Source organism: Pseudonaja textilis, chromosome 12 (genome assembly GCF_049901715.1).
Source record: "Pseudonaja textilis isolate UNSWEBS1 chromosome 12, rPseTex1.2, whole genome shotgun sequence".
In the NCBI taxonomy this organism is placed as follows: Eukaryota; Metazoa; Chordata; class Lepidosauria; order Squamata; family Elapidae; genus Pseudonaja; species Pseudonaja textilis.
The window spans coordinates 692957-712876 of NC_142001.1; the positions used below are offsets into that span (position 1 = coordinate 692957).

Here is a 19920-nt window from a genome sequence, read left to right on the forward strand (position 1 = left end):
TACAGACTGCATGGTGTTCCTGAACGTGTAATATCAGATCGAGGGGTTCAATTTACTTCGAACTTCTGGAGGGAATTTTTGAAGTTAATAGGCTCCACCCAGGGTTTAAGCTCCGCCCACCACCCCCAAACTAATGGGGCCTGTGAGAGGACTAACGGGGTGTTAGAGCAATATCTCTGGTGTTACATAAATTATCAGCAAGACAACTGGGTGGATCTACTACCTTTTGCAGAGGTGGCGTATAACAATTCTGTTCACAGCAGTACTAGTTTTACCCCTTTCAAAGTGGCCACGGGGCAAGATTTTGTACCCATACCTGAACTCCCTCGCGAGAAACCCAATATCCAGTCATTGGATGACTGGATATCTCAACTTCAACTCAATTGGCCAGTCGCTCGTAAAGCTCTGGACGAGGCGCATCAATCCCATAAGAAGTTTGCGGACAAGAAGAGAGCCCCACAAAAGTCGTATCAAGTAGGCAACAAAGTATTCCTCTCAACCAAATATCTGCAAACCACTCAGAAATCAAAAAAGTTAGGTCCTAAGTACGTGGGGCCTTTCCCTATTGAGCGAATTGTGAATCCTGTGACGGTTCAATTGACTCTACCAAAAACTCTTTGTCGCATTCATCCTGTTTTCCATGTTAGCCTGCTGAAACCCAAACATACCTGTACATTGAGACCGACCCAGACTGATCCCCCCGTCCCATTGTTGATTGAGGGTGAACAACATTTCGAGATTAAAGAGATTTTGGACTCTCGGAAATGGAGGGGTCGTCTACAATATCTTGTAGCCTGGAAACATTTTCCCCTATCTCATGCTGAGTGGGTGAACGAAAAAGACATTAGGGCCCCTGAACTGCTAAAGAAATTTTATGCTAAGTATCCTGATAAACCATAGAAATGTATGCAATGCTTAACGTATCTTTTTATTCTCTCTTACAGGGACTAATGTCCTTTTTCTAGGGGGGTCCGAATGTCAGCCTCAAGATCTCTTCGGGTACCCTAACTACTATCTATCTCATTTATTTCTCCCATATCTTTTCTATTGCTAGGCTTAATTTTTTCGGCTGTCATTAGCAACGGGGGGAGGGGTAATTGTGGGGGGGAAGAGAGCTGGAGGTGTTTTGCATTCCTTTACTGTGGTCAGAAAAAGGAGGGGGTGTATGATTTCTTCTTTTCAACGTTCCATTTCTTGCTAGCCTCTATCCCTTTTTGCGCAGCTGCGAAGTCTTATCAAAATATGTCAAGGTCAACGGACAGAGGCCTCATCACCACCTGAAGATGCCCACATGATCATATTCAGAACTTTTAATTGGAAGAGACTTCTGGATTTCGGGGGGTGGGAACAATTCCATTTCTTTGTATGTGTGATCTGCGCGCCAAATTCTCAGTTTCGGAATTCCATTTGTAGCTTCCTTTTCATTCTCCAGTAAAAGAATAACTTTGCTCTGAACCATGGAGTCTGGGTATTTCTTTCTTGGATTTTGAAAGGAGCACACACTGACAGCCTGGGCCAGAATACTTTACATAACAAAGATCTCCAGGTAAAACTATAGCAATTGCCCAAAGCCCTTTCAGTGCATCATCATCCAGCAAGGCTCAACCAAGCCTGGAACTCAGGACAGCCTACAGAGCTGCCCCTGCATGGCCCCATGGGAGTCTAACCAATCAGAATACAAGCTCCAATTCAAATCCCAACAAAGGATATAAAACCCAGGCACTCTCAGCATCTCAGCCCTTCTTGACCTTCTCTTCTCACCTTGAAGTATGTGATCAATCCTTTTCACTTTGGAGCTCCAAGTCATGTGGTCCTACTGTCCACCATTTAGACCATCTTTCCTAACAGCCTCCATGTTTCCAGTGTCTTTTTCCCCACTTGGAACTAAACCCAGAAGGATATTTCTTCCAACAGGGTGATGCAAAGATTGAGGAAAAACAATTGGAAAAAATACAGAATATCAGGACTTGCAGATTTTTTGGCACACGACGAAGAAAAGGTTAGCCATCACTGTTATAAACCATCTAGAGTAGTCCTCAGTGAGACAGGCAGCAAATAATTTTAACAGATAAATATATAACCTTTTTTTTCAACCTCCCTGTTGAAATAATTTCATTGCTAGTTGGGTAATGTAGCAGAATCTTGAAAGTCAATTCTCCAGCTCAACTTACACCTAGCATAACCAAAGAGGAGTTATCTTTCTCATTCTCCCCACTACACCACATCCCTCCAAGCTCTTTTGCAATAGTCCTCTTTTTGTAGACAGTCCACCATATTTGTCTCTGTTGGTCTGTATGTTTATCCATCTTTATGGCCACCCATCTAACCAAGAATCTCTGAGTCACAAATGTTCAAGGCATAGTAAAATCACAAAACCACTAATCACAATCATCCACTGCCTCAAAAATCTAACTTACGACGGCTTCCGGGTTTGACAGGCTTCGGAGGCAGCAGGAATTCGTTTGTGCGCGATTCCTGCTGTGCTCGCTGCTGGAGTGCCTTCGATCCAATTGGATTAGGAGGCTATAGTTATCCTGTAGGGATAGCTGAAGAGAGGGGGGGTCCGGGTAGGGGTCGGGGGATATCGCACCCCCCCCTCCCCAACCGGCTTAACTCCCTTTTCCAAAGGTGGTGAAGCGATGGTCAGTAATGGCCATCACAAAGAACCTCTCAACCGGACAAGTTATGTGCTGGAGGAAGTGAAGACAGAGAAAGCTTTTGGCTGAACCGGGACAACAATTAACATCTGAATACCCTGGAACTTTGGCTTTTTAAGTGATATATTGTTTCCCAGAGGATCGTTAAGCTACGGTGGAAAGTAAAGGGAAAGTTTTTTTCTCTCCTCACTTTCCTTCCCACGGAGACAGCAGATGGAAATCGAAAATACCCGCTTTGGCAGTAGAAGGTACTAACTTTCAAAATTGAAGCCAAGGGGACATTACATTCCTAAACACTGATATTTTAAAATTTAAATCTTTTTGCTTTAAGTGGGAAGGAAGAGAGGTAAATGATTTATACTAACGTTTGTTGAAGGAGACTGCTTGTAGTTTTATAAGATTAGAGATTAAATCGCAATAAAACTTCCAAAAAATGTCTTGGAATTATGTAATTGAATTCTGCCCCAGGAAAAGAAAGTAAGAAAGTGAAACAGACTGTGCTGACTGTGCTGACTTTGATTGCTTGATGACTTTGGGACTTTAACTATCTTTTGAAAGACTAAGAAAACATTTGGATTGCTACAATGGTATCTTTTGAAGAACTGAAAATGCAATTTGAAAGACTAAGAGAAGAGGAAGAGGGCTCTTTTGGATCTATCTTTTTCTTTTTAGAAATGGCGATCTCTGCTTACCAGGAAATGCAACAAGAAAAAGGCTGGGATGAAGAAGAAGCCATCTTTAATGGACATATGATTTTAAAAAAGGGTAAAAAGGAGAAGAAAATCAAGAATTTAAGTTCTAAAAAAACAATCAAGAAAGGGAAAAGTAAGGTGAAAAATCGATATAATGATAGAAAGCAACGGAAAAGAGGAATACAACAGAGAGGGGAGATTAAAAAGTTGGAGATTGAGAGGGGGGGGGTAAAAAGGTTAGATTTGATAAGGAAGGAAGGGACAAAGCAAAGGGAAGTTATAAAGACTTAAAACAAGATGTTAATAAACAATTTTTTTTCAGAGATAAAGGGTAAAATATAATTTAAATAGAGATTCTGCAAAGGTACACAAGACTATTTTATATTCGTATTTGAAATATGTGTTAATAGAATACTGTAGGGATTGTGTAATTAATGTTTAATTAACTAATTTGTTATGGAACACTATTTTTAATATACTATAAGATTATTATGTCTTTTATTTTAAAATGTCATGCAGAATGTACTAAGCAGAATAAGCAGAATCAGAAGAGAAATAATGTTTAATTTTAAGTGTTGAATTTGGGGGGAAAATAGAAAGGTGTCATACTTCAACCAGTCATTACAGGAAAAAGTTTGTGGTTAAGAGAAAGATAAATGGATCATTGAAAAAGAACGGACAAAAGATACAAGTGTAATGATTTAAATTGAGATTAAATAAATAAAATAGAATTAAGAGAGGGAAAAGAGGGGAGAAGATATATGTAAAATGTAGAATTTTAACTAAGATATGAAATAGTATATAAGCTGAGCATGAATTTGATTTACGTCTGTACCAAAAGTTATAACCCGGGGTTAAGCCGCTTTCTAAAAAGAAGTTTTATATTTTTAAGTTATGTGTTTTGTTAGTCTACGTTTGTCTATTGAGGAGTAAAGATGTTGGATAAGAACATATGAAATAGTAACAATATGAAATATAGTAATATGAAATATATGAAAGTATAAGTCTAATGAATAAAATTGAACAGAAATAAAGGAAGAAGCAGTAAGAAGGTGGAAAACAGTAATAAGATATGAAGTTGAATATATAAGATGCATATTAAATTGTGTGTGGAAATGTGATAATCTAGAACTATATTGTACTTAAATGAGATGTCTTATTTGTTTTGTTAAGTAGTTGTTAGAAAAGATGTTTTATGTTCTTATGTCTTATGTTTTGTCTGTGTACTCTTTGAAAATTAATAAAATTTGTTGTTTTTTTAAAAAAATCTAACTTACGCCATGGATTTTTATGGTGGCCCAACCCTGCTTAGCTCCTCAAATCCAGAGAAAGATGGCCACCTCCAGAGTCACAGTTGAATGTATTTTAATATTTTAATATGGAATCATAGAACATTTTTAATCAGATAACATGGAGCAAAGCAAAATCAGTGCAATCCTAAGGGCAAAACTGGTGAAGGCAAAACACTAGATCCTGCAGATATAGAATAAGGGCTGTCTGCTAATTCTGCAATTAAATTCATATAGCTTTCGTTTGGTTTTGCTGCTTTTATTGTGACTCTATCTCTGTGTGTTTCCCTGTATAATGTCAACCTGATTGCATTACAACGGCATATTTATGGCCCACTGCTGCCATTGGGAGATGCAGTTTCCATGGCAACCGAGCCTTAACCTTCTGCCTTTGTATGCCACATGCACCTCTGAATGATGTCAGTGGGGTTTTTTGTCTTCCTTTAGTCTCCCCAGCTGAGAAGACATTTAACACTTTCCATTCAGTCAGAAGAACTCCATAGATATATTTTAGGATAAGGAGGAAACATGGATAATAACAGTTTTCTACAGAAAAGCTGATTTGAGCTCAGCTGATGAGACCTCTGCACTGGTTCTGTTCTTTCATTGTGTTCTACACCTTGGATTGCTTCTTCTCCAGCCTGAGCCCCCTCCCCAAGTGTAGGACCTCAACTCAAGTTATCTCCCACTTCACCCTCTGGGAGAAGTTTATTTACCCACCCTAAGTGGCTTGTAAGCTTTTTCTGTCATGATGGCAGCTGGGAATGAGGCTCCTTGAGGATCTCTGAAAATAGATGATCTCTAAGATGATTAGAAGATAGTCTTGGATAGTAAAATCCCTGGTGATGTATATATCAAAAAATCAAGATGGCATCATGATAGAAGCCCTGCCTTTTTTGACAAACATAGAAATGGAATCTGAAGTTTTCAATTTGGTCTTGCATCAGTTATATTGGACAGGGATATGGTTTTGAAAGCTTCTTTTATTAAGAAAAAACAGCCACCCAGTACTATAACAGAGAAGTAATTTTCCTCTAAGGATTTAGTCCCACTAGACACTTTCATCGTTTCTGTTTTGCAGGGAGGGTAGGGTCTTGATTTGTCCAACATCTTACCTTTAAAAAAATATGTTGAGGTTTATGTTATTTTGCAAATCAGTAATGAAATAGCAACAGTAACCCTGATGATGTTCATCAATTTGCAGAATTTAGCATAAATTCTGTAAGAAAATTCACTAAAATATACCTTTCCTCTATAGGCATGTTTCTGCCCCTCCCAAAGAAAGCAGCTGAATGAAAATTTTAAATTAGGACAAATATTCAGGTCACATCTGGATTTTGTCCTGGTATAGGGTACTTCAGTATTTTGCAATCTGCCTAATAAGGAACACACGTAAACCCTTTGCAAGAAGGAATTACATTGAGTAGAAGGTGCTAATAAACATCATTTACAACAGATGAAACTTCATTTTTCCTTTGGGAATGATGGGTCTTACAGGGCAGGGTTGGGATGACTTGGTGCTGTGAGATACCCCTCCCCCTTATATTTTCTCAGCAGTTATCAACAATGGTGCTAAAGTCTAGTAACCATGGAGACCTTCAGGCGCCTCAGATAATGAGTCCTCTCCTGATTGGGGAAGGGTGAATCTATCCATCTTGTTTTTTATGCTACTCATTTAAAAAAAGGTTCCAAGTTTTTTCTGTCCTCCTTAGAATAAAAATAGGCAATTATTTAATTCTCCTATTTATACCATGCCATAGTCAGCATGTACAATTCTTCCTAATATAAAGAGAATAAAACTGGTCATGTAGCTGTTAGAAAATCCTATTGGAGAGAAATGGCAGCCCTTGATTAATTCTGCAAATCTGGTAATAGGCAGAAAACCAGAATAACAGGTTAACTTGGTTCTACAATCATTCCAACCTGCCAGTTTGAAAAAAAATCTAATGGAATCAAATCAAATCAAACCAAAAGTAACTGAACCAAAATGAAACCAAATCAAGCAGAATTCATTAAAGTCTCTTAACTAACTGGAATCTCCACAATGTATAAGTAAGCAGTGAGGAAATGTTTCCATGGAGATCAGATCAATTCACTACTGAGTATGGGATGTTTCAGAAATGATAAATTAGCAGTATAATAATCACTGTAAATTACTGTGGAAAAAGGAATACATCAACCTTATTATCCCACTATTCTGCCTAATACATATATACATGTACACACATATATATTGCAAGATTCTGTAATGTAACCTTGTAATAAGGAATATATATCTCAGTGCAATATTCTATTAATGTAATATGGTAATATGGAACTGTATGATGTGCACAAAGAAACCGTTAGAATGAAATAAGGAGCAACTCCTGTATAATTGCTTTAAAATTGGGAAAAGAGTGAATCAACATCACACACTGCCACATTATTCGTTTAACTTACATGTAAACTATATCATGAGAAAATCTGAAATAGAAGAAATTGGAATAAAAATTGCAAGAAGAAATAGCAACATAGCAGATAGTCTGCACTCACAACTAGAAGACAGGAAGACTTTAAATTTCAGTTTGCTTATATATAAAAAAATATTCGTCAAATCATGTCAATGGTTAATACCAAGAGGCAGAAAAAAGGGACTTGTAGTAGTTACAGATGTTATCCTCCTAGGCTCAAAAATACACAGATGGTGATTGCAACCACATAAAGAGAAATCTGTTGAAAAAGTGGGCATAAGGAAACCAAGCCACTTTAGGAATGAAGCACTTTAAGCATCTTTCAACCAGGGAAATATATATATGTGTGAATACTTAGCTCTGGGGTTCATTAAGTAAGGTGCTGTATATAAGGTAGCATATTTTACAAAATTTCTTAATTTCAAAACCATCCTTTGTGTATTTGCATCCCTCTAGATGCAGGGAAGACTGGTGATCTCTTGACTGCTTTTACTTATTCAATTCCTCTTATCCAGATTGCTGTTTGGCTCAGCTTCAACTTCATCTGGTTAGATGTGCCTTGGCTGGTTCTTTTGGGCCCTATTTCAAGAGTTGCTTTCTTTTCTGTTTAAGCAAAGATTCGTCCAAAAAAGGAATGACATTTGGCAGTGAAGTAGAAGTGGTTTCTGACATATACCAATTCAATTAGTATTAGTATGTTAAATGCACACATAATGAGTATATAAACCTTTAAATAGGTTGCAATAAATTTTTAAACTTTGTAAGGTACAAAAGGAGACTCAATGAAAGTGTCTTGACGAGTAAACATTCCCAGAACAGCAATCAAAAACACTGTGATGTCCACAATTGCAGGTTCTTCAAAAAGGCAGCTTTTATTTTAACCAAAACACATATCAAAAGATATGCAGGAACAGAACAAGTAGCTGCAAGTTACTGAATAACATAACAGAATAACAGAGTTGGAAGGGACCTTGGAGGTCTTCTAGTCCACCCCCTCCTGAAGCAGGACACCCTCCCATTCTGGATAAATGGTTGTCCAATCTCTTCTTAAAAGCCTCCAGTGATGGAGCACCCACAACTTCTGAAGTCGTTCCACTGGTTAATTGTTCTCACTATCAGGAAATTTCTCCTTAGTTCTAGGTTACTCCTCTCCTTGGTTACTTTCCATCCATTGCTTCTTGTCTTGCCTTCTGGTGCTTTTGAGAACAGATTGACCACCCCTTCTTTGTGGCAGCCCCTCAAATATTGGAACACTGTTATCAGGTCACCCCTACTCTCTAGACAAGCCATACCCAGTTCCTGCAATTATTCTTCATGTGTTGTAGCTTCCAGCCCCCTAAACATCTTTATTGCTCTTCTCTGCACCCTTTCCAGACTTAACATCTTTTTTATATTGTGGCCACCAAGTGCACTAGTACTGCATTGGGTTTTTTGGGTGGCTGCAGCTCACAGCTGGCTCATATTTAAGGAAATAGCCTAGTTTCCCCCAAACCCACAGGACAATAGATGTTTTGAGGGTTTAGAGTTGGAATGTAGAAAAAAAGCTTCTCCCTTTGTTCTAATTCCAGAAACTGCCTACAAACAAAATCAGTTATGCCATGTTGTTCACTGGCATAACAAAAATGAGGATCTAAACACAGTTGACACAAAACATTACAATCTGAGTTGAATCAACAGTTAAATTAAGTGCAGATGGGTAAACAAGGCAGAGCCTATAAGTAACTCTCCTTGATGGATTGGTCTCCAGCTATTCAGCAAAGAAAGGACAGATTTCTGGAAACCAAAACAGTCATATTCTACCTAAACTGGACAATCAAACTTATAGTAGACTAGAAATGAAACTGGGGAAAACTGGGAAATTCAAATACAGGTAGTCCTCAGCTTACAACAGTTTGTTTAGTGGCCAAATTTACAATGGCACTGAAAAAAGTGACTTATGAGCATTTTCACACTCTGTTGCAGCATTCCCATGGTCACTTGATCAAAATCCACACATTTGGCAACTGACTCATATTTATGACTGTTGCAGTGTCCCTGCATCATGTGATCATCTTTTGTGACCTTCTGATAAGAAAAGTCAATGGGGAATCTAAATTAACAACTGTAGCAAGAAAGGTCCAACAATGGGACAAAACTCATTTTACAACTGTCTGATTGATGCTTTGGGATCAATTATGCTTGAGTCCTAATTTTTGTTATGCAAGTGGACAATGGAAATTTTGGGTTCAGTTGTGAATGTACAATTCTACCTGTAAATGATTAGAGTTTTCCTTTGTTTTTAATAAATAGGATAATGAGAGATAAAGGTAATGGGTTCTGGGGATGCTATAAAGCAAAAATATCTGAAACCTGTTTGTATGCTGAAATTTGGGTTTGATGGCTCTAATCAGAAGTTACAAAGACCCTTAGATCATATTCACATAAAAACCACACTGCTTATTGACAGAATTGCCAGTCCCTATTGTCGTCAGTCAGTGAGGACAATTTTTATAAGCATTTTGCAGACACTTCACTTTAATATATTCATGCATATTTAAAAAAACATTGCAGATTTTTAAAAACATAATTTTAAGCCAAACCACATGTTCATTTTTTTCCTGTAAGTCTAGGAGGTGCAACCTAGATAACTATATAGAGAAAATATGAGAGACCGATTTCTTTTCACCCCTTCCTAGTTAGCTGAATGTGAAGAATATATTATCAAGGTGAGAAACATTTTTAAAACATGGGCCGATCAGAAATGTAAAAGAATTGTGCCTGTTGATAACAGATAGTTGTTTGATTCCCAGTGAATTCTTGGTAGGATGAATGTTAGCAAAGATCAAAGTCTAACCACTATCTGTCTTTCCCATTGCAAACATTTTGGCTTGGCTTAAAAAAAAAATGAATTCTTGGTTTTTTCTTTCTTTTAAAAGAAAGAAAATGGTTCCAGTTATTTAGGATTCCCTGCAGATACTTTTGTTTTTCAGCACTTCTTTAACTGAGCATGCAAGCACACATCATGTGATCATTCCAGGAAGCATTTCAAAAAGAACCAGTGTTAGTGTCACTCTAATCCAGGGGTATCTGGGCCCACAGGGTACTTAGCTCTGGCCCACAGGGACACCCTGGAAACAATGAAGGACTGGCCTGCGGTGCCTTTGCCCACGAAAATGGACGTCAGAAGGGCTGCACTTGGGAGAGCCCCTTTTTCTCTGGCAGAAGGTTGCAGGAGGCAGTCGCAGCCCAAACAGAACTTGGGAGCCCATTTTCACTGGCAAAGCACTCAGGCCACCACAGGTGCCCCCACACAAGTGATGTCATGCCCACCCCGGCCCCAGCCCTGTGAAGTCAAACACAACACTGATGTGGCCCTTGGTGAAGTCAAGTTTGACACCCCTGCTCTAAGCAAACCAGGCAGGCAGTTTTGCTATTAAGGAAAAACCTTAAAGTTGCATACGCATTTTCATGAATAAGGCCAATCTCACTTCCTTGGCTTTAGAAGAGTAAAAAAAAGTTAAGAAAATTGCCAAAAAAATTGCTCTGGAAAGATTGCATAAAATGAATTGGCTGTACAGGCAGTCCTCGAGTTACGACCCCAATGGAACCCCAAATTTATGTTGCTAAGTAAAACATTTGTTAAGTGAGTTTGCCCCATTTTACAATTTTTCTTGCCACAGTTGTTAAGTGAATCATTGCATTTGTTAAGTTAGTAACATGGTTGTTAAGTGAATCTGGATTCCCCATAGACTTTGTTTGTCAGAAGGTTACAAAAGCTGACCACGTGAGATCCCAGGACACTGCAACCATCTTAAATACGAATCACTTGCCAAGCATATGAATTTTGATCATGTGACCATGGGGATGCTACAAAGGTTGTAAGTGTGAAAAACAGTCATGTCACTTTTTTCAGTACCATTGTAACTTTGAATTATCACTAAATGAACTGTTGTTAAGTTAAGGACTACCTGTATACCAAACTGTATATCCCATAGAAGTGACTTGTATTTTGATTTGTATTTTGATTTTTTTGATTTGTATTTTATTTTGATTTTTATTTGCCCCCAAAATATCAAAAGTGATGTCCAAAGACAAACCTTCAAAAATGGCATTCAAATAGACAAAAACATAATCAGATGTGGAGTTTCTAAACAGCGGCCTAAAAGACAATCCAGGGAAGAAAAATAATGGGTGGGATGGATACCACATGCCATCTAAAAAAACAACAACAACCTGTGGTTACTGCATTTCTGTTTCTGATCTGAACCAGCCTTTCCCATTAGTTCTTGCATTCAGCTTTATGTCTTAATTGGAAAAGCAAAGCACACAGAAGGTAATTTTCCATCTGGATTGTTAAAATCTCAATATGCTTTTCTCCTTCTGATCTGCAGAAAGCAAAGAGAAATAAGCAAGCATAACCTCTCATCTTTATATCAGTGAACTATTAAAATACTAGAGTGGGATTGGAATCTTGAAATGGGATCAATGAGACTCATCTGATAATCATACTCACTGAATGGAGAAATAAAGATTGTCATAATCACTCATTAGGTGCTTTCCTGGGGGAAGATAACCCTTAGTTCCAACTAAATCAGATTGTAGCATGGGACTTAAATCACAATTAGTATCCACTAATCTAGGAAAGCAAAATACTCATAGGTTCAGCCCAACCCACATAAGCAACACCAACATATTTGAATTTCGGAGAGGTGACAAAATATTTCTACCAAAACTATAGCTAAAGTTAGATATTCTTTCAAATCTATCTTGGCTCCTGGACCTGTCTTTGCTTCTTTGTCTTTAGCCCATGGAACCTTATACAGTGGTATCTCAGTACTCGCAGTTAATTGATTTGGGGAGCCATGATGAGTACTAAAAATGGCAAGTACTAAACAAACCAAATGTCAACAAAGCAGCTGACATTAACAAGTTTTTAGCTGGCACAATGAGCACCAAACAAATAATGAATACAAAATTTTCATGTCAAAATGTGTTGACTAACAAAATGATCAAATTTTAAAGCAACTGAGTTTTGAATTCTGAAGCAATGTACTGGATACTTTTCTTCAGTTGTCCAAACAACTGTAAGTAATCTTTTTTGGAATTTTAATTTGTACTGGTACAGCTATGGTTTAGCAACTCCGAAATTCATCCTACCACAGGATAAAACATCCCCCTGGTTCAGATATGATAGGAAAGCTTTAAAGATAGTGAGGTGTGAAATGGACAGCACAAAGCTTGGGCACATAACAAAGTTGAGCAAGAACAAGGTTCTTTAAAAATTAGATTTAGAAATAATGGGGCAACTAGACTGATATCTCACATACCTTTGGGCGTTTCCACTTCACATTTGCTAGTGGTGGATTAAGATAGAAGAGAGAAACATCAGTAGCAGGAAATTCAGGGTCTTCAAAGAGCTTCTTCTGCTCAAGGCACTGTCGCTTGAGGTCTTCATACTTCTGATTTTTAAAGGGCTTAGTTGAGGTAGAACCCATGGTCTCTGTCTGAAGAAAATGGATACGCTGTTTTGCAGAAGTAGCTTGTCATAAAATCATTTTGACTCAATAGCAGCCTATATACCGGAGCAAAGAATCATTTCACAATCGATCTTAGATGATGGATGGTATCAGACAAATATTAGTGCAGCACAGATGATGGTCACACACTAAGGAAGAGCTGTACATCTAATAATTAATGTAATTTCTTCTTCTCCCCTACTGTATATTTGTCCATCCATCCCTATCGCTCATGTCTATCGTCTGTCTGTCTGTCTGTCCGTCTGTCTCTATCATTTATCCATATTTCTTAACTGCCCATCTCCCTCCATCTCCTATAAAGCGTCAACCTCTCTGGTAGATAATAGATTGTATTTTTAATAAAAGACAGAATTCGGACAATCAATTCCACCCAATTCCAAAATGGATCAGCAGGAGAGGCCAAAACTATGTTGCTATCTAAGGCAAGATCATGGCATCCGGTCCCATTACTTCCTGGGAAATACAAGGGGAAGAAATGGAAGCAGTGACAGATTTTATTTTATTGGGCTCCAAGATCACTGAGGATGGCAACTACAGCCATGAAATGATCCTTGGGAGAAAAGCTATGGCAAATCTGGACAAAAAAACAAAGATATCACCTTGTCGACAAAGGTCCATATAGTCAAAGCTCTGATTTTCCCAGCAATGATGTAGGGCTTTGCGAGGTTGACCATAAGGAAGGCTGAGCGCCAAAGAACTGATGGTTTTGAATTATGGTGCTGGAGAAGACTCTCGAGAGTCTCTTGGACTTCAAGGAGACCCCAATCAGTCAATGCTAAAGGAAACCAACCCTGACTGTCCTTTGGAAGGGCAGATCCTGAAGCTGAAGCTCAAATACTTTGGCCATCTAAGGAAAAGAGAGGACTCCTTGGAGAAGACAATGATGCTGGGAAAGACTGAAGGAGAAAGAGACGGCAGAAGATGAGATGATTTAGATAGTGTCATCGACACAGTGAACATGAATTTGGGCAAATTCCAGAAGACACTGGAGGTGGGGGGAATTGAATGCTATTGTCCATGAGGTCGCAAAGAGTCAGACATGACTTAGCAACTGAATAACAACAAAAGGATAAAATGATATACATATACACCATTACATACAAAAACTAGAAATAAACCAGGTTATTTCCACAATAATGATGGGAAAGCAATTCTATTTCACCACAAAACAGCAGACTAGCCTAGCTTTGTAGAAATGGAATGGAGTGGAGTGGAGTAGAGTAGAGTGGAGGAACAGAATAGAATAGGAGCTGGAAGGGACTTTGGAGGTCTTCAACCCACTGCTCAAGCTGGAGACCCTATACCATTCCAGACAAATGGCCGTCCAGTCTCTTTAAAATCTCCAGTGACAAAGGAAACCCACAACTTCTGAAGGCAAGCTGGTTATTGTTGCCCCTGTTAGGAACTTTTTCCTTAATTCCAAGGTTGCTTCTCTCCTTGATTAGTTTCCCACCATTGTTTCTTGTCCTGCCCTCTGGTGCTTTGGAAAATAATTTGACCCCTTCCTCTTTGTGGCAACCCCTCAAATATTGGATCACACAGAGTTTTGTTCTCCAGCACCTCTATCCATGCCACCCCCAACTGTCCAATGAGTCTTCATTCAAAATCTTGTATATAGCAATAGGTGACTGCCAATTTGATTGGGCCACTGCTATGCAACACATAGCTTTAAGAAACTGCAATCACAGGACATGATTTCCATAGTGTGTAACTCCTTGTGAAGCTGACTGCAACAAAATGTCATTTATACAAAACTCCTTTGCAGAAAAGGTTTTTATGGAAAGCCTGCTTAAAAGAAGAATATTAGAAAAATCCACCAGCCAGCTTGCTAGAAATACAAAGTGTACAATAGTTATGATAGAATAGAAGTTGTATTAAAAATGGATTTTGATTTATGCATCAGGGGAACATTTGAGCTGGCCATTTGTCAGGGCTTCTCAGATGTTGATCCATTGCTGAGTAGGTTGGTCGTGAGTAAGAGTATGGACATACCGGCCCCATCAAATTTTGCAACAGCAGAAAGGCTAGTTTCAGATGGGGTGCTAAGGTTTTTCTTTCCTTAAATAAAGATCCATAAAAATTTACATGCAATTGTTATCACTGAAAATTGCATGTAAATAGTGAGAATTAGAAAAAGAATTCAATCGATGAAATCTGGATTTTAAAAATAAGTCTTAAACAATGAAAGCAGGACTATCTCCTGTTGTTCAATGTTTAATTTATGTTAAAAGATATGTAAATTCGGAGCAGGTGCATAATGCACCCAGAGACTTTACAAACATAATTGGGTACAAAATTCTGCATGAATTAAGCCCATAGGGAAAGTGTCATGTAGAACTCAAAAGGTTATTTTTCTGATATTAATCAGATAAAATCATTAGTGATTCGCACATCTCCAGATGGGGTGGAGAATAAAAGCAGGCACAAACCAAATCAATATTTTTAAAAAATGGAACATGAAATTGTTCTCTTGAGTATTTTGGAGCTTATTATCTGGCAATAAAACTCACTGGCATAATATTAAAAATCCTGCTTTGGCCAAACTACCAATCTATTTTATACATAAGAGGCTATTTAAAAAGTTCCAGGGAAAATTCTCTTCAGTCTACCAAGATAGTAATCTAAGGGTAGGTACAATAATACTACAGACAGTTTGGTGGAGCGGTTAAGGCACCAGGCTAGGAGACTGTGAGTTCTAGTCCTGCCAGGAGACTGTGAGTTCTAGTCCTGCATTAGGTATACAAAGCCAGCTGGTGACCTTGAGCCAGTAACTTTCTCTCTAGAAGGGAGACAATGGCAACCCATTAAAAAACCTTGCTAAGAAAACTGCAGGTATTTGTCTGGGCCATCTCCAAGAATCGGACAGAACTAAATGGAAGTAAAAAAAATACATTCTAACTTAATTTTTTAGGGACAAAGTCTTCACTAGTCCAATTTTCTGAAGCTTTGAGAAAAGGGACCTCTGGAAGCTAAAAAAAACGAAGAATGCTTGCAGGAATTGGATATGTCCAGTTTAATGAAAAGAAGGACTAGGGGTGACATGATAGAAGTGTTTCAGTATCTAAGGAACTGCCACAAAGAAGAGAGGATCAACCTGTTTGCCAAAGCACCTGAAGGCAACAAGCAATGGATGGAAACTAATCAGAGATATCCAACCTAGAAGGAAGGAGAAATTTCCCATCAGGGAGAACAATTAACCAGTGGAACGTCTTCCCTCCAGCAGTTGTAGGTGCTCCATCACTGCAGAGACTGGACAGCCACTTGTCTCCTACTTGAGCAGGGGAATGGATTAGACCTCCAAGATCCCTTCCAACTCTGTTATTTGGAAGAATTATAGAATGAATTTTGTTGATGGGTTTTTGGAAAGTAAGAAAAGGAAATAATCTGTTTTACCCTGAAAATACCTCTTGTCCTCTTAAAAGTATATATCTTCACCACCATCCTGAAAGTTAGAAAGGTCCTGATTCTATAGGACTTCTCTAACTTTTCTACCTTTAAGCGAATAGCAATGGAAGTAGCAGATCCATAAAATATTTCAGATTGGGAAGAATGAGCAGATACACGAAGGGCTATGGAGTGATGGAAGGAGGTATTAGACATAAGGCTTCCAAAAGAAATTTTAGAAAAAGTCTCAAGCATAACATAGAGTAAAAAGAAAGTAACCTTCACAGAGAAAGGAAATGTTTGACAAATTGCAAAGTAGAATCTTAACACAGAATACTTTTGGTCTATGTGGTGACCGATAAGTCCAAATCTGTTCCAAGGTCAAGAATTGTAGTAAGTGGAGACTGTTTCACTTGGAAAGAAATTAACATTTCTGAGATTAAAGTATAGATTCAAGATATTGTGTGCATTTTTGATCAATTTGTAAAATGCCTTTCTTTTGTGAAAATAAGATGGATTCTTAATATAATTTTTTTCTTTCCTCTATTTCCTTCTCCTCCCCTTAGTTTTAGCTTATTTTAACCCAGGATGCAGTAAGGCAATCCAAGTAGTAAAAGTAAGGTTTTACACATAGGCAAGAAAAACCAAACGCACAGGTATGGATTAGGTGAAAGGTGGCTCAATAGCAGTAATTGTGACAGGTATTCTAGTAGACAATGACTTAAATATGAGCCAGCAGTGTGCAGCAGCCACCAAAAAAGCCAACGCAATCCTAGGGTACATTAATAGATAGAATCAATATCATGTGAAGGAGTACCACTTTATAAAATCTTAGTGAGATTGTACCTGGAATACTACATCCAGTTTTAGCCACCACAATATAAAAAAGATGTCAAGACTTTAGAAAGAGAAGAACAACAAAGATGATGAGGGGGGACTGGAGGCTATAACACATGAAGAACGGTTGCAGGAATTGGGTATGTCTAATCTAGTGAAAAGATGGAATAAAGGCGACATGATCGCAGCTTTCCAATATTTGAGAGGCTGCCATTCTCCACCACCTAAAGGCGTGACAAGAAACAATGGATGGAAACTAATCAAAGGAGAGAAGCAACCTAGAAATTTCTTGCCAGTGAGAACAATTAATCAGTGGAATGGTTTGCCCCTGGAAGTTGTGGGGGCTCCATCACTGGAGGCTTTTAAGAGATTGGATAGCCATTTGTCTGGAAAAATAGAGGCTCTCCTGCTCGGGCAGGAGGTTGGACTAGAAGGCCTCCAAGGTCCCTTCCAACTCTGTTATTCTGCATTCAGTTATCCCTCCTGTTTCCATTTGATAATGAACCCAAGTTAGTATAATCAATGGGAGGCAAGATATTATAGATCATTTTCTGATTTCCATCCTAGAGAAGCACTGAAGCAAAAGAAGTTGGTTTCTGCAGCTGCAGAACTGATTCTGCCATAAGAATCTTCTTTGGAGTTGACCATGATTTGACAATCACTCTTTTTATGAACATAACAATCATATTCACTGCTAGATTGTCACGTTGCAGTGCTTCCTTTAACTAAACTTCTATGAACAAAGCAGCAGCAGGAACTGCACAACATTCTAAACCCTACTCATAATCCTAACTTGTTCCTCTCCCCACCCTGCAAGAACCTAAATTGTCCCATTAACATTCAGTGGTTTGTATCTAATTTAAGGCTCAGTGATGAATTTGTGCTGAATTCATTTCTTTGTGCTCAGCAAACTACTTCTGGGGGCAACTGGTCACCCAACCCTGCCATAAACCATAATTTGCAAATCATAGATGCTGTTTTTCAAGAATATGCTGACTTAAACCAAATCAATATTATGGCTTAGAGCAATGTATGAACCTAGATATTTCCTAACAGAAGATATCAACTTCCATTTATTCATTCTTATTTATAGGTCACTTTTCATTATAAAAAGGGAGGAAAGCAGATAATTTACAATATGAAACCAATACATCTGAAAACAAATCTGCATCTGGAAATTGTGGTGTATAATTGCACAAAGCTACCCTTTATTGAAGTTTCTGATGTATGACATTCCTCTCAATAATTATGAAGAACTATTTGTGAGAAAACACAGATGAACCGGCAAATCTGTCTTCCCATAGTTTCTGTGTTTCAAAGGTTGTTGTTTCAGTTGAAGAGTTTTGTGAAATTGTCCTTTGAAACTTTTAGGGTGCAAATCTCCTTGTGGTTAAGGTAGTTTTTTTAGAGATAGCAAACAAAGGTCTGCTTGTAGCCTGAACACAGATGATATTCTTCAAGCACTTCCCAGTCTCGTTGCATTGTTCTCTTTCTATCCTTAGAGGCAAACAAAATTTAGTGTAAACAATTCCCTAGTAAAATCAACACATAATCCTCTTTTCACAGCCAGACTCTTAATTCTACAGAAATGTGGTTTTTGCCCTAAAGCTGGATTTTCAGTCTTCCACGCTTGGTATGAACTATTTTTGTTCACTTTTTAAACAAGTTCAGCTCCACTTCTGAACTTTTAAAAAATTCAAATAACCATTTGGGATAACAAAGTTGGGTTTTTTTAAAGATATAACTGCCACCAACTCTTGTTCTTCTGGATTTTTGTCCTGCAGTGCTTGTAGTCCCAACTGATATGTTAGAAGATTCAATTTAATAAATGTTGCATTTCAAGGAAGAAATCCTACAAAGTTAACAGGATACAACTCAATACTATTAACTCACCTGAATTAAAATGACTTTAAGCCATCGAGTTCCTGTCCCGCCAGGCAAACATGCAGAGAGAGTTGCAGATCCCCGGAACAAACAAACTTAACCTGAAATTTCTTGGACTGTACCAAAGATCTCTTCATCACAGGGGGAGGTCAAAATTACTTCTGTCCACTTCTGTTTCTTTCTCTCTCACACTCTTGAACTTCAGCTTGCAAAATGTAATTATGAGTCATGTGGGGAACATTTAAAAAAAAAGTATCTGGAAAGGAATTCAATTCGTTTCAAGGGTACATCTGTAAAAAAACTTATCACCAGGATCCTGTTGTCAAAAACAACCACAACTAAATAAATAAAATAAACAGACTGGAGTGAAGGGCATCTTGAGATATCTTGGAATCATGTGCTGATGAAGAGTTGATGAGGGAGAGAGAAGAATGTTCTTTTTATGAAGAAACATGAGTGAAAATGGGACTGGCTGTTCTTTTCTCCATCTTTTTATTTAATAGCTGCTTTTATAGCTACACCAGCCAATGTTTCTTCATCTGGCAAGATACAACAGGGATAGATCAGAGGTGACACTATTCAGAGAAGGCTTGGTAATACTGACCTTCTCTGATCTTTTAAGCAGGCTTTCATTTCCTTCTCAAGGTCGCCATAGTTCATGTTTCTGAGAAATGGATGTAGTGTAGCACAAATTCTTCAAGCTACTTTCTGGGTGGTAGGTCAACATCTTCTACCTTATTAGAATGTAGAGAAATAGAAAGTGATAGCATCTCTGGCCATTCCTTCTCTTCCCTCTTTCACACATCCCTGACTCTGAAAGCTATTCCCACATATTTGTTGTTTTCAGTCACAAGTTGTGCCTTCCCAATTCCAAGGATGTTAGCATGCCAGGCACCCCTGTCGTCCACTGTTTCCTCCACATGCCCAAATCCATTCTCATTGCATTGATGGCACTATCTAACCATCTCATCCTCTGCTGTCCCCTTCCCCTCCATCTTTCCCAACATCAGTGTTCTGACCAAGGCTTCCTGAGACCGTAATTAAGCACACATTTAGTTAAAGCAACTCTTGTTTTATTTCAATGCTGGGAATTATGTTCATTCCCAGCCTGTATTGAGTCCCAAACAGTCCCTTCTCTCCTTTGAATTGCTGCCAAGAACTAAAGTGCCAAATGAACTATAAAAAACCAACCGAAGTACAAAGTCCACACA

The 19920-nt window shown here is 38.3% G+C and overlaps 1 protein-coding gene across 2 annotated transcripts in view; it reads right to left on the minus strand.

Moving 5' to 3' along the window:
- CAPN6 (calpain 6) overlaps window positions 1–18961 on the minus strand; it is an 87777-nt gene extending 68816 nt beyond the window's left edge. Inside the window, exons 1-2 of one of the 2 annotated variants that reach the window (XM_026703139.2) lie at window positions 18719–18961; window positions 12395–12567 (exon numbers count right to left, since the gene is read on the minus strand). In XM_026703139.2, coding sequence (XP_026558924.1) covers window positions 12395–12562 — 168 coding nt within the window. In that variant the 5' untranslated portion in view covers window positions 12563–12567; window positions 18719–18961. Of the gene's footprint in view, window positions 1–12394; window positions 12572–18718 lie in introns of both variants that reach the window. The other variant, XM_026703138.2, reaches the window with a different exon arrangement.
- Window positions 18962–19920: the final 959 nt, after the last annotated feature.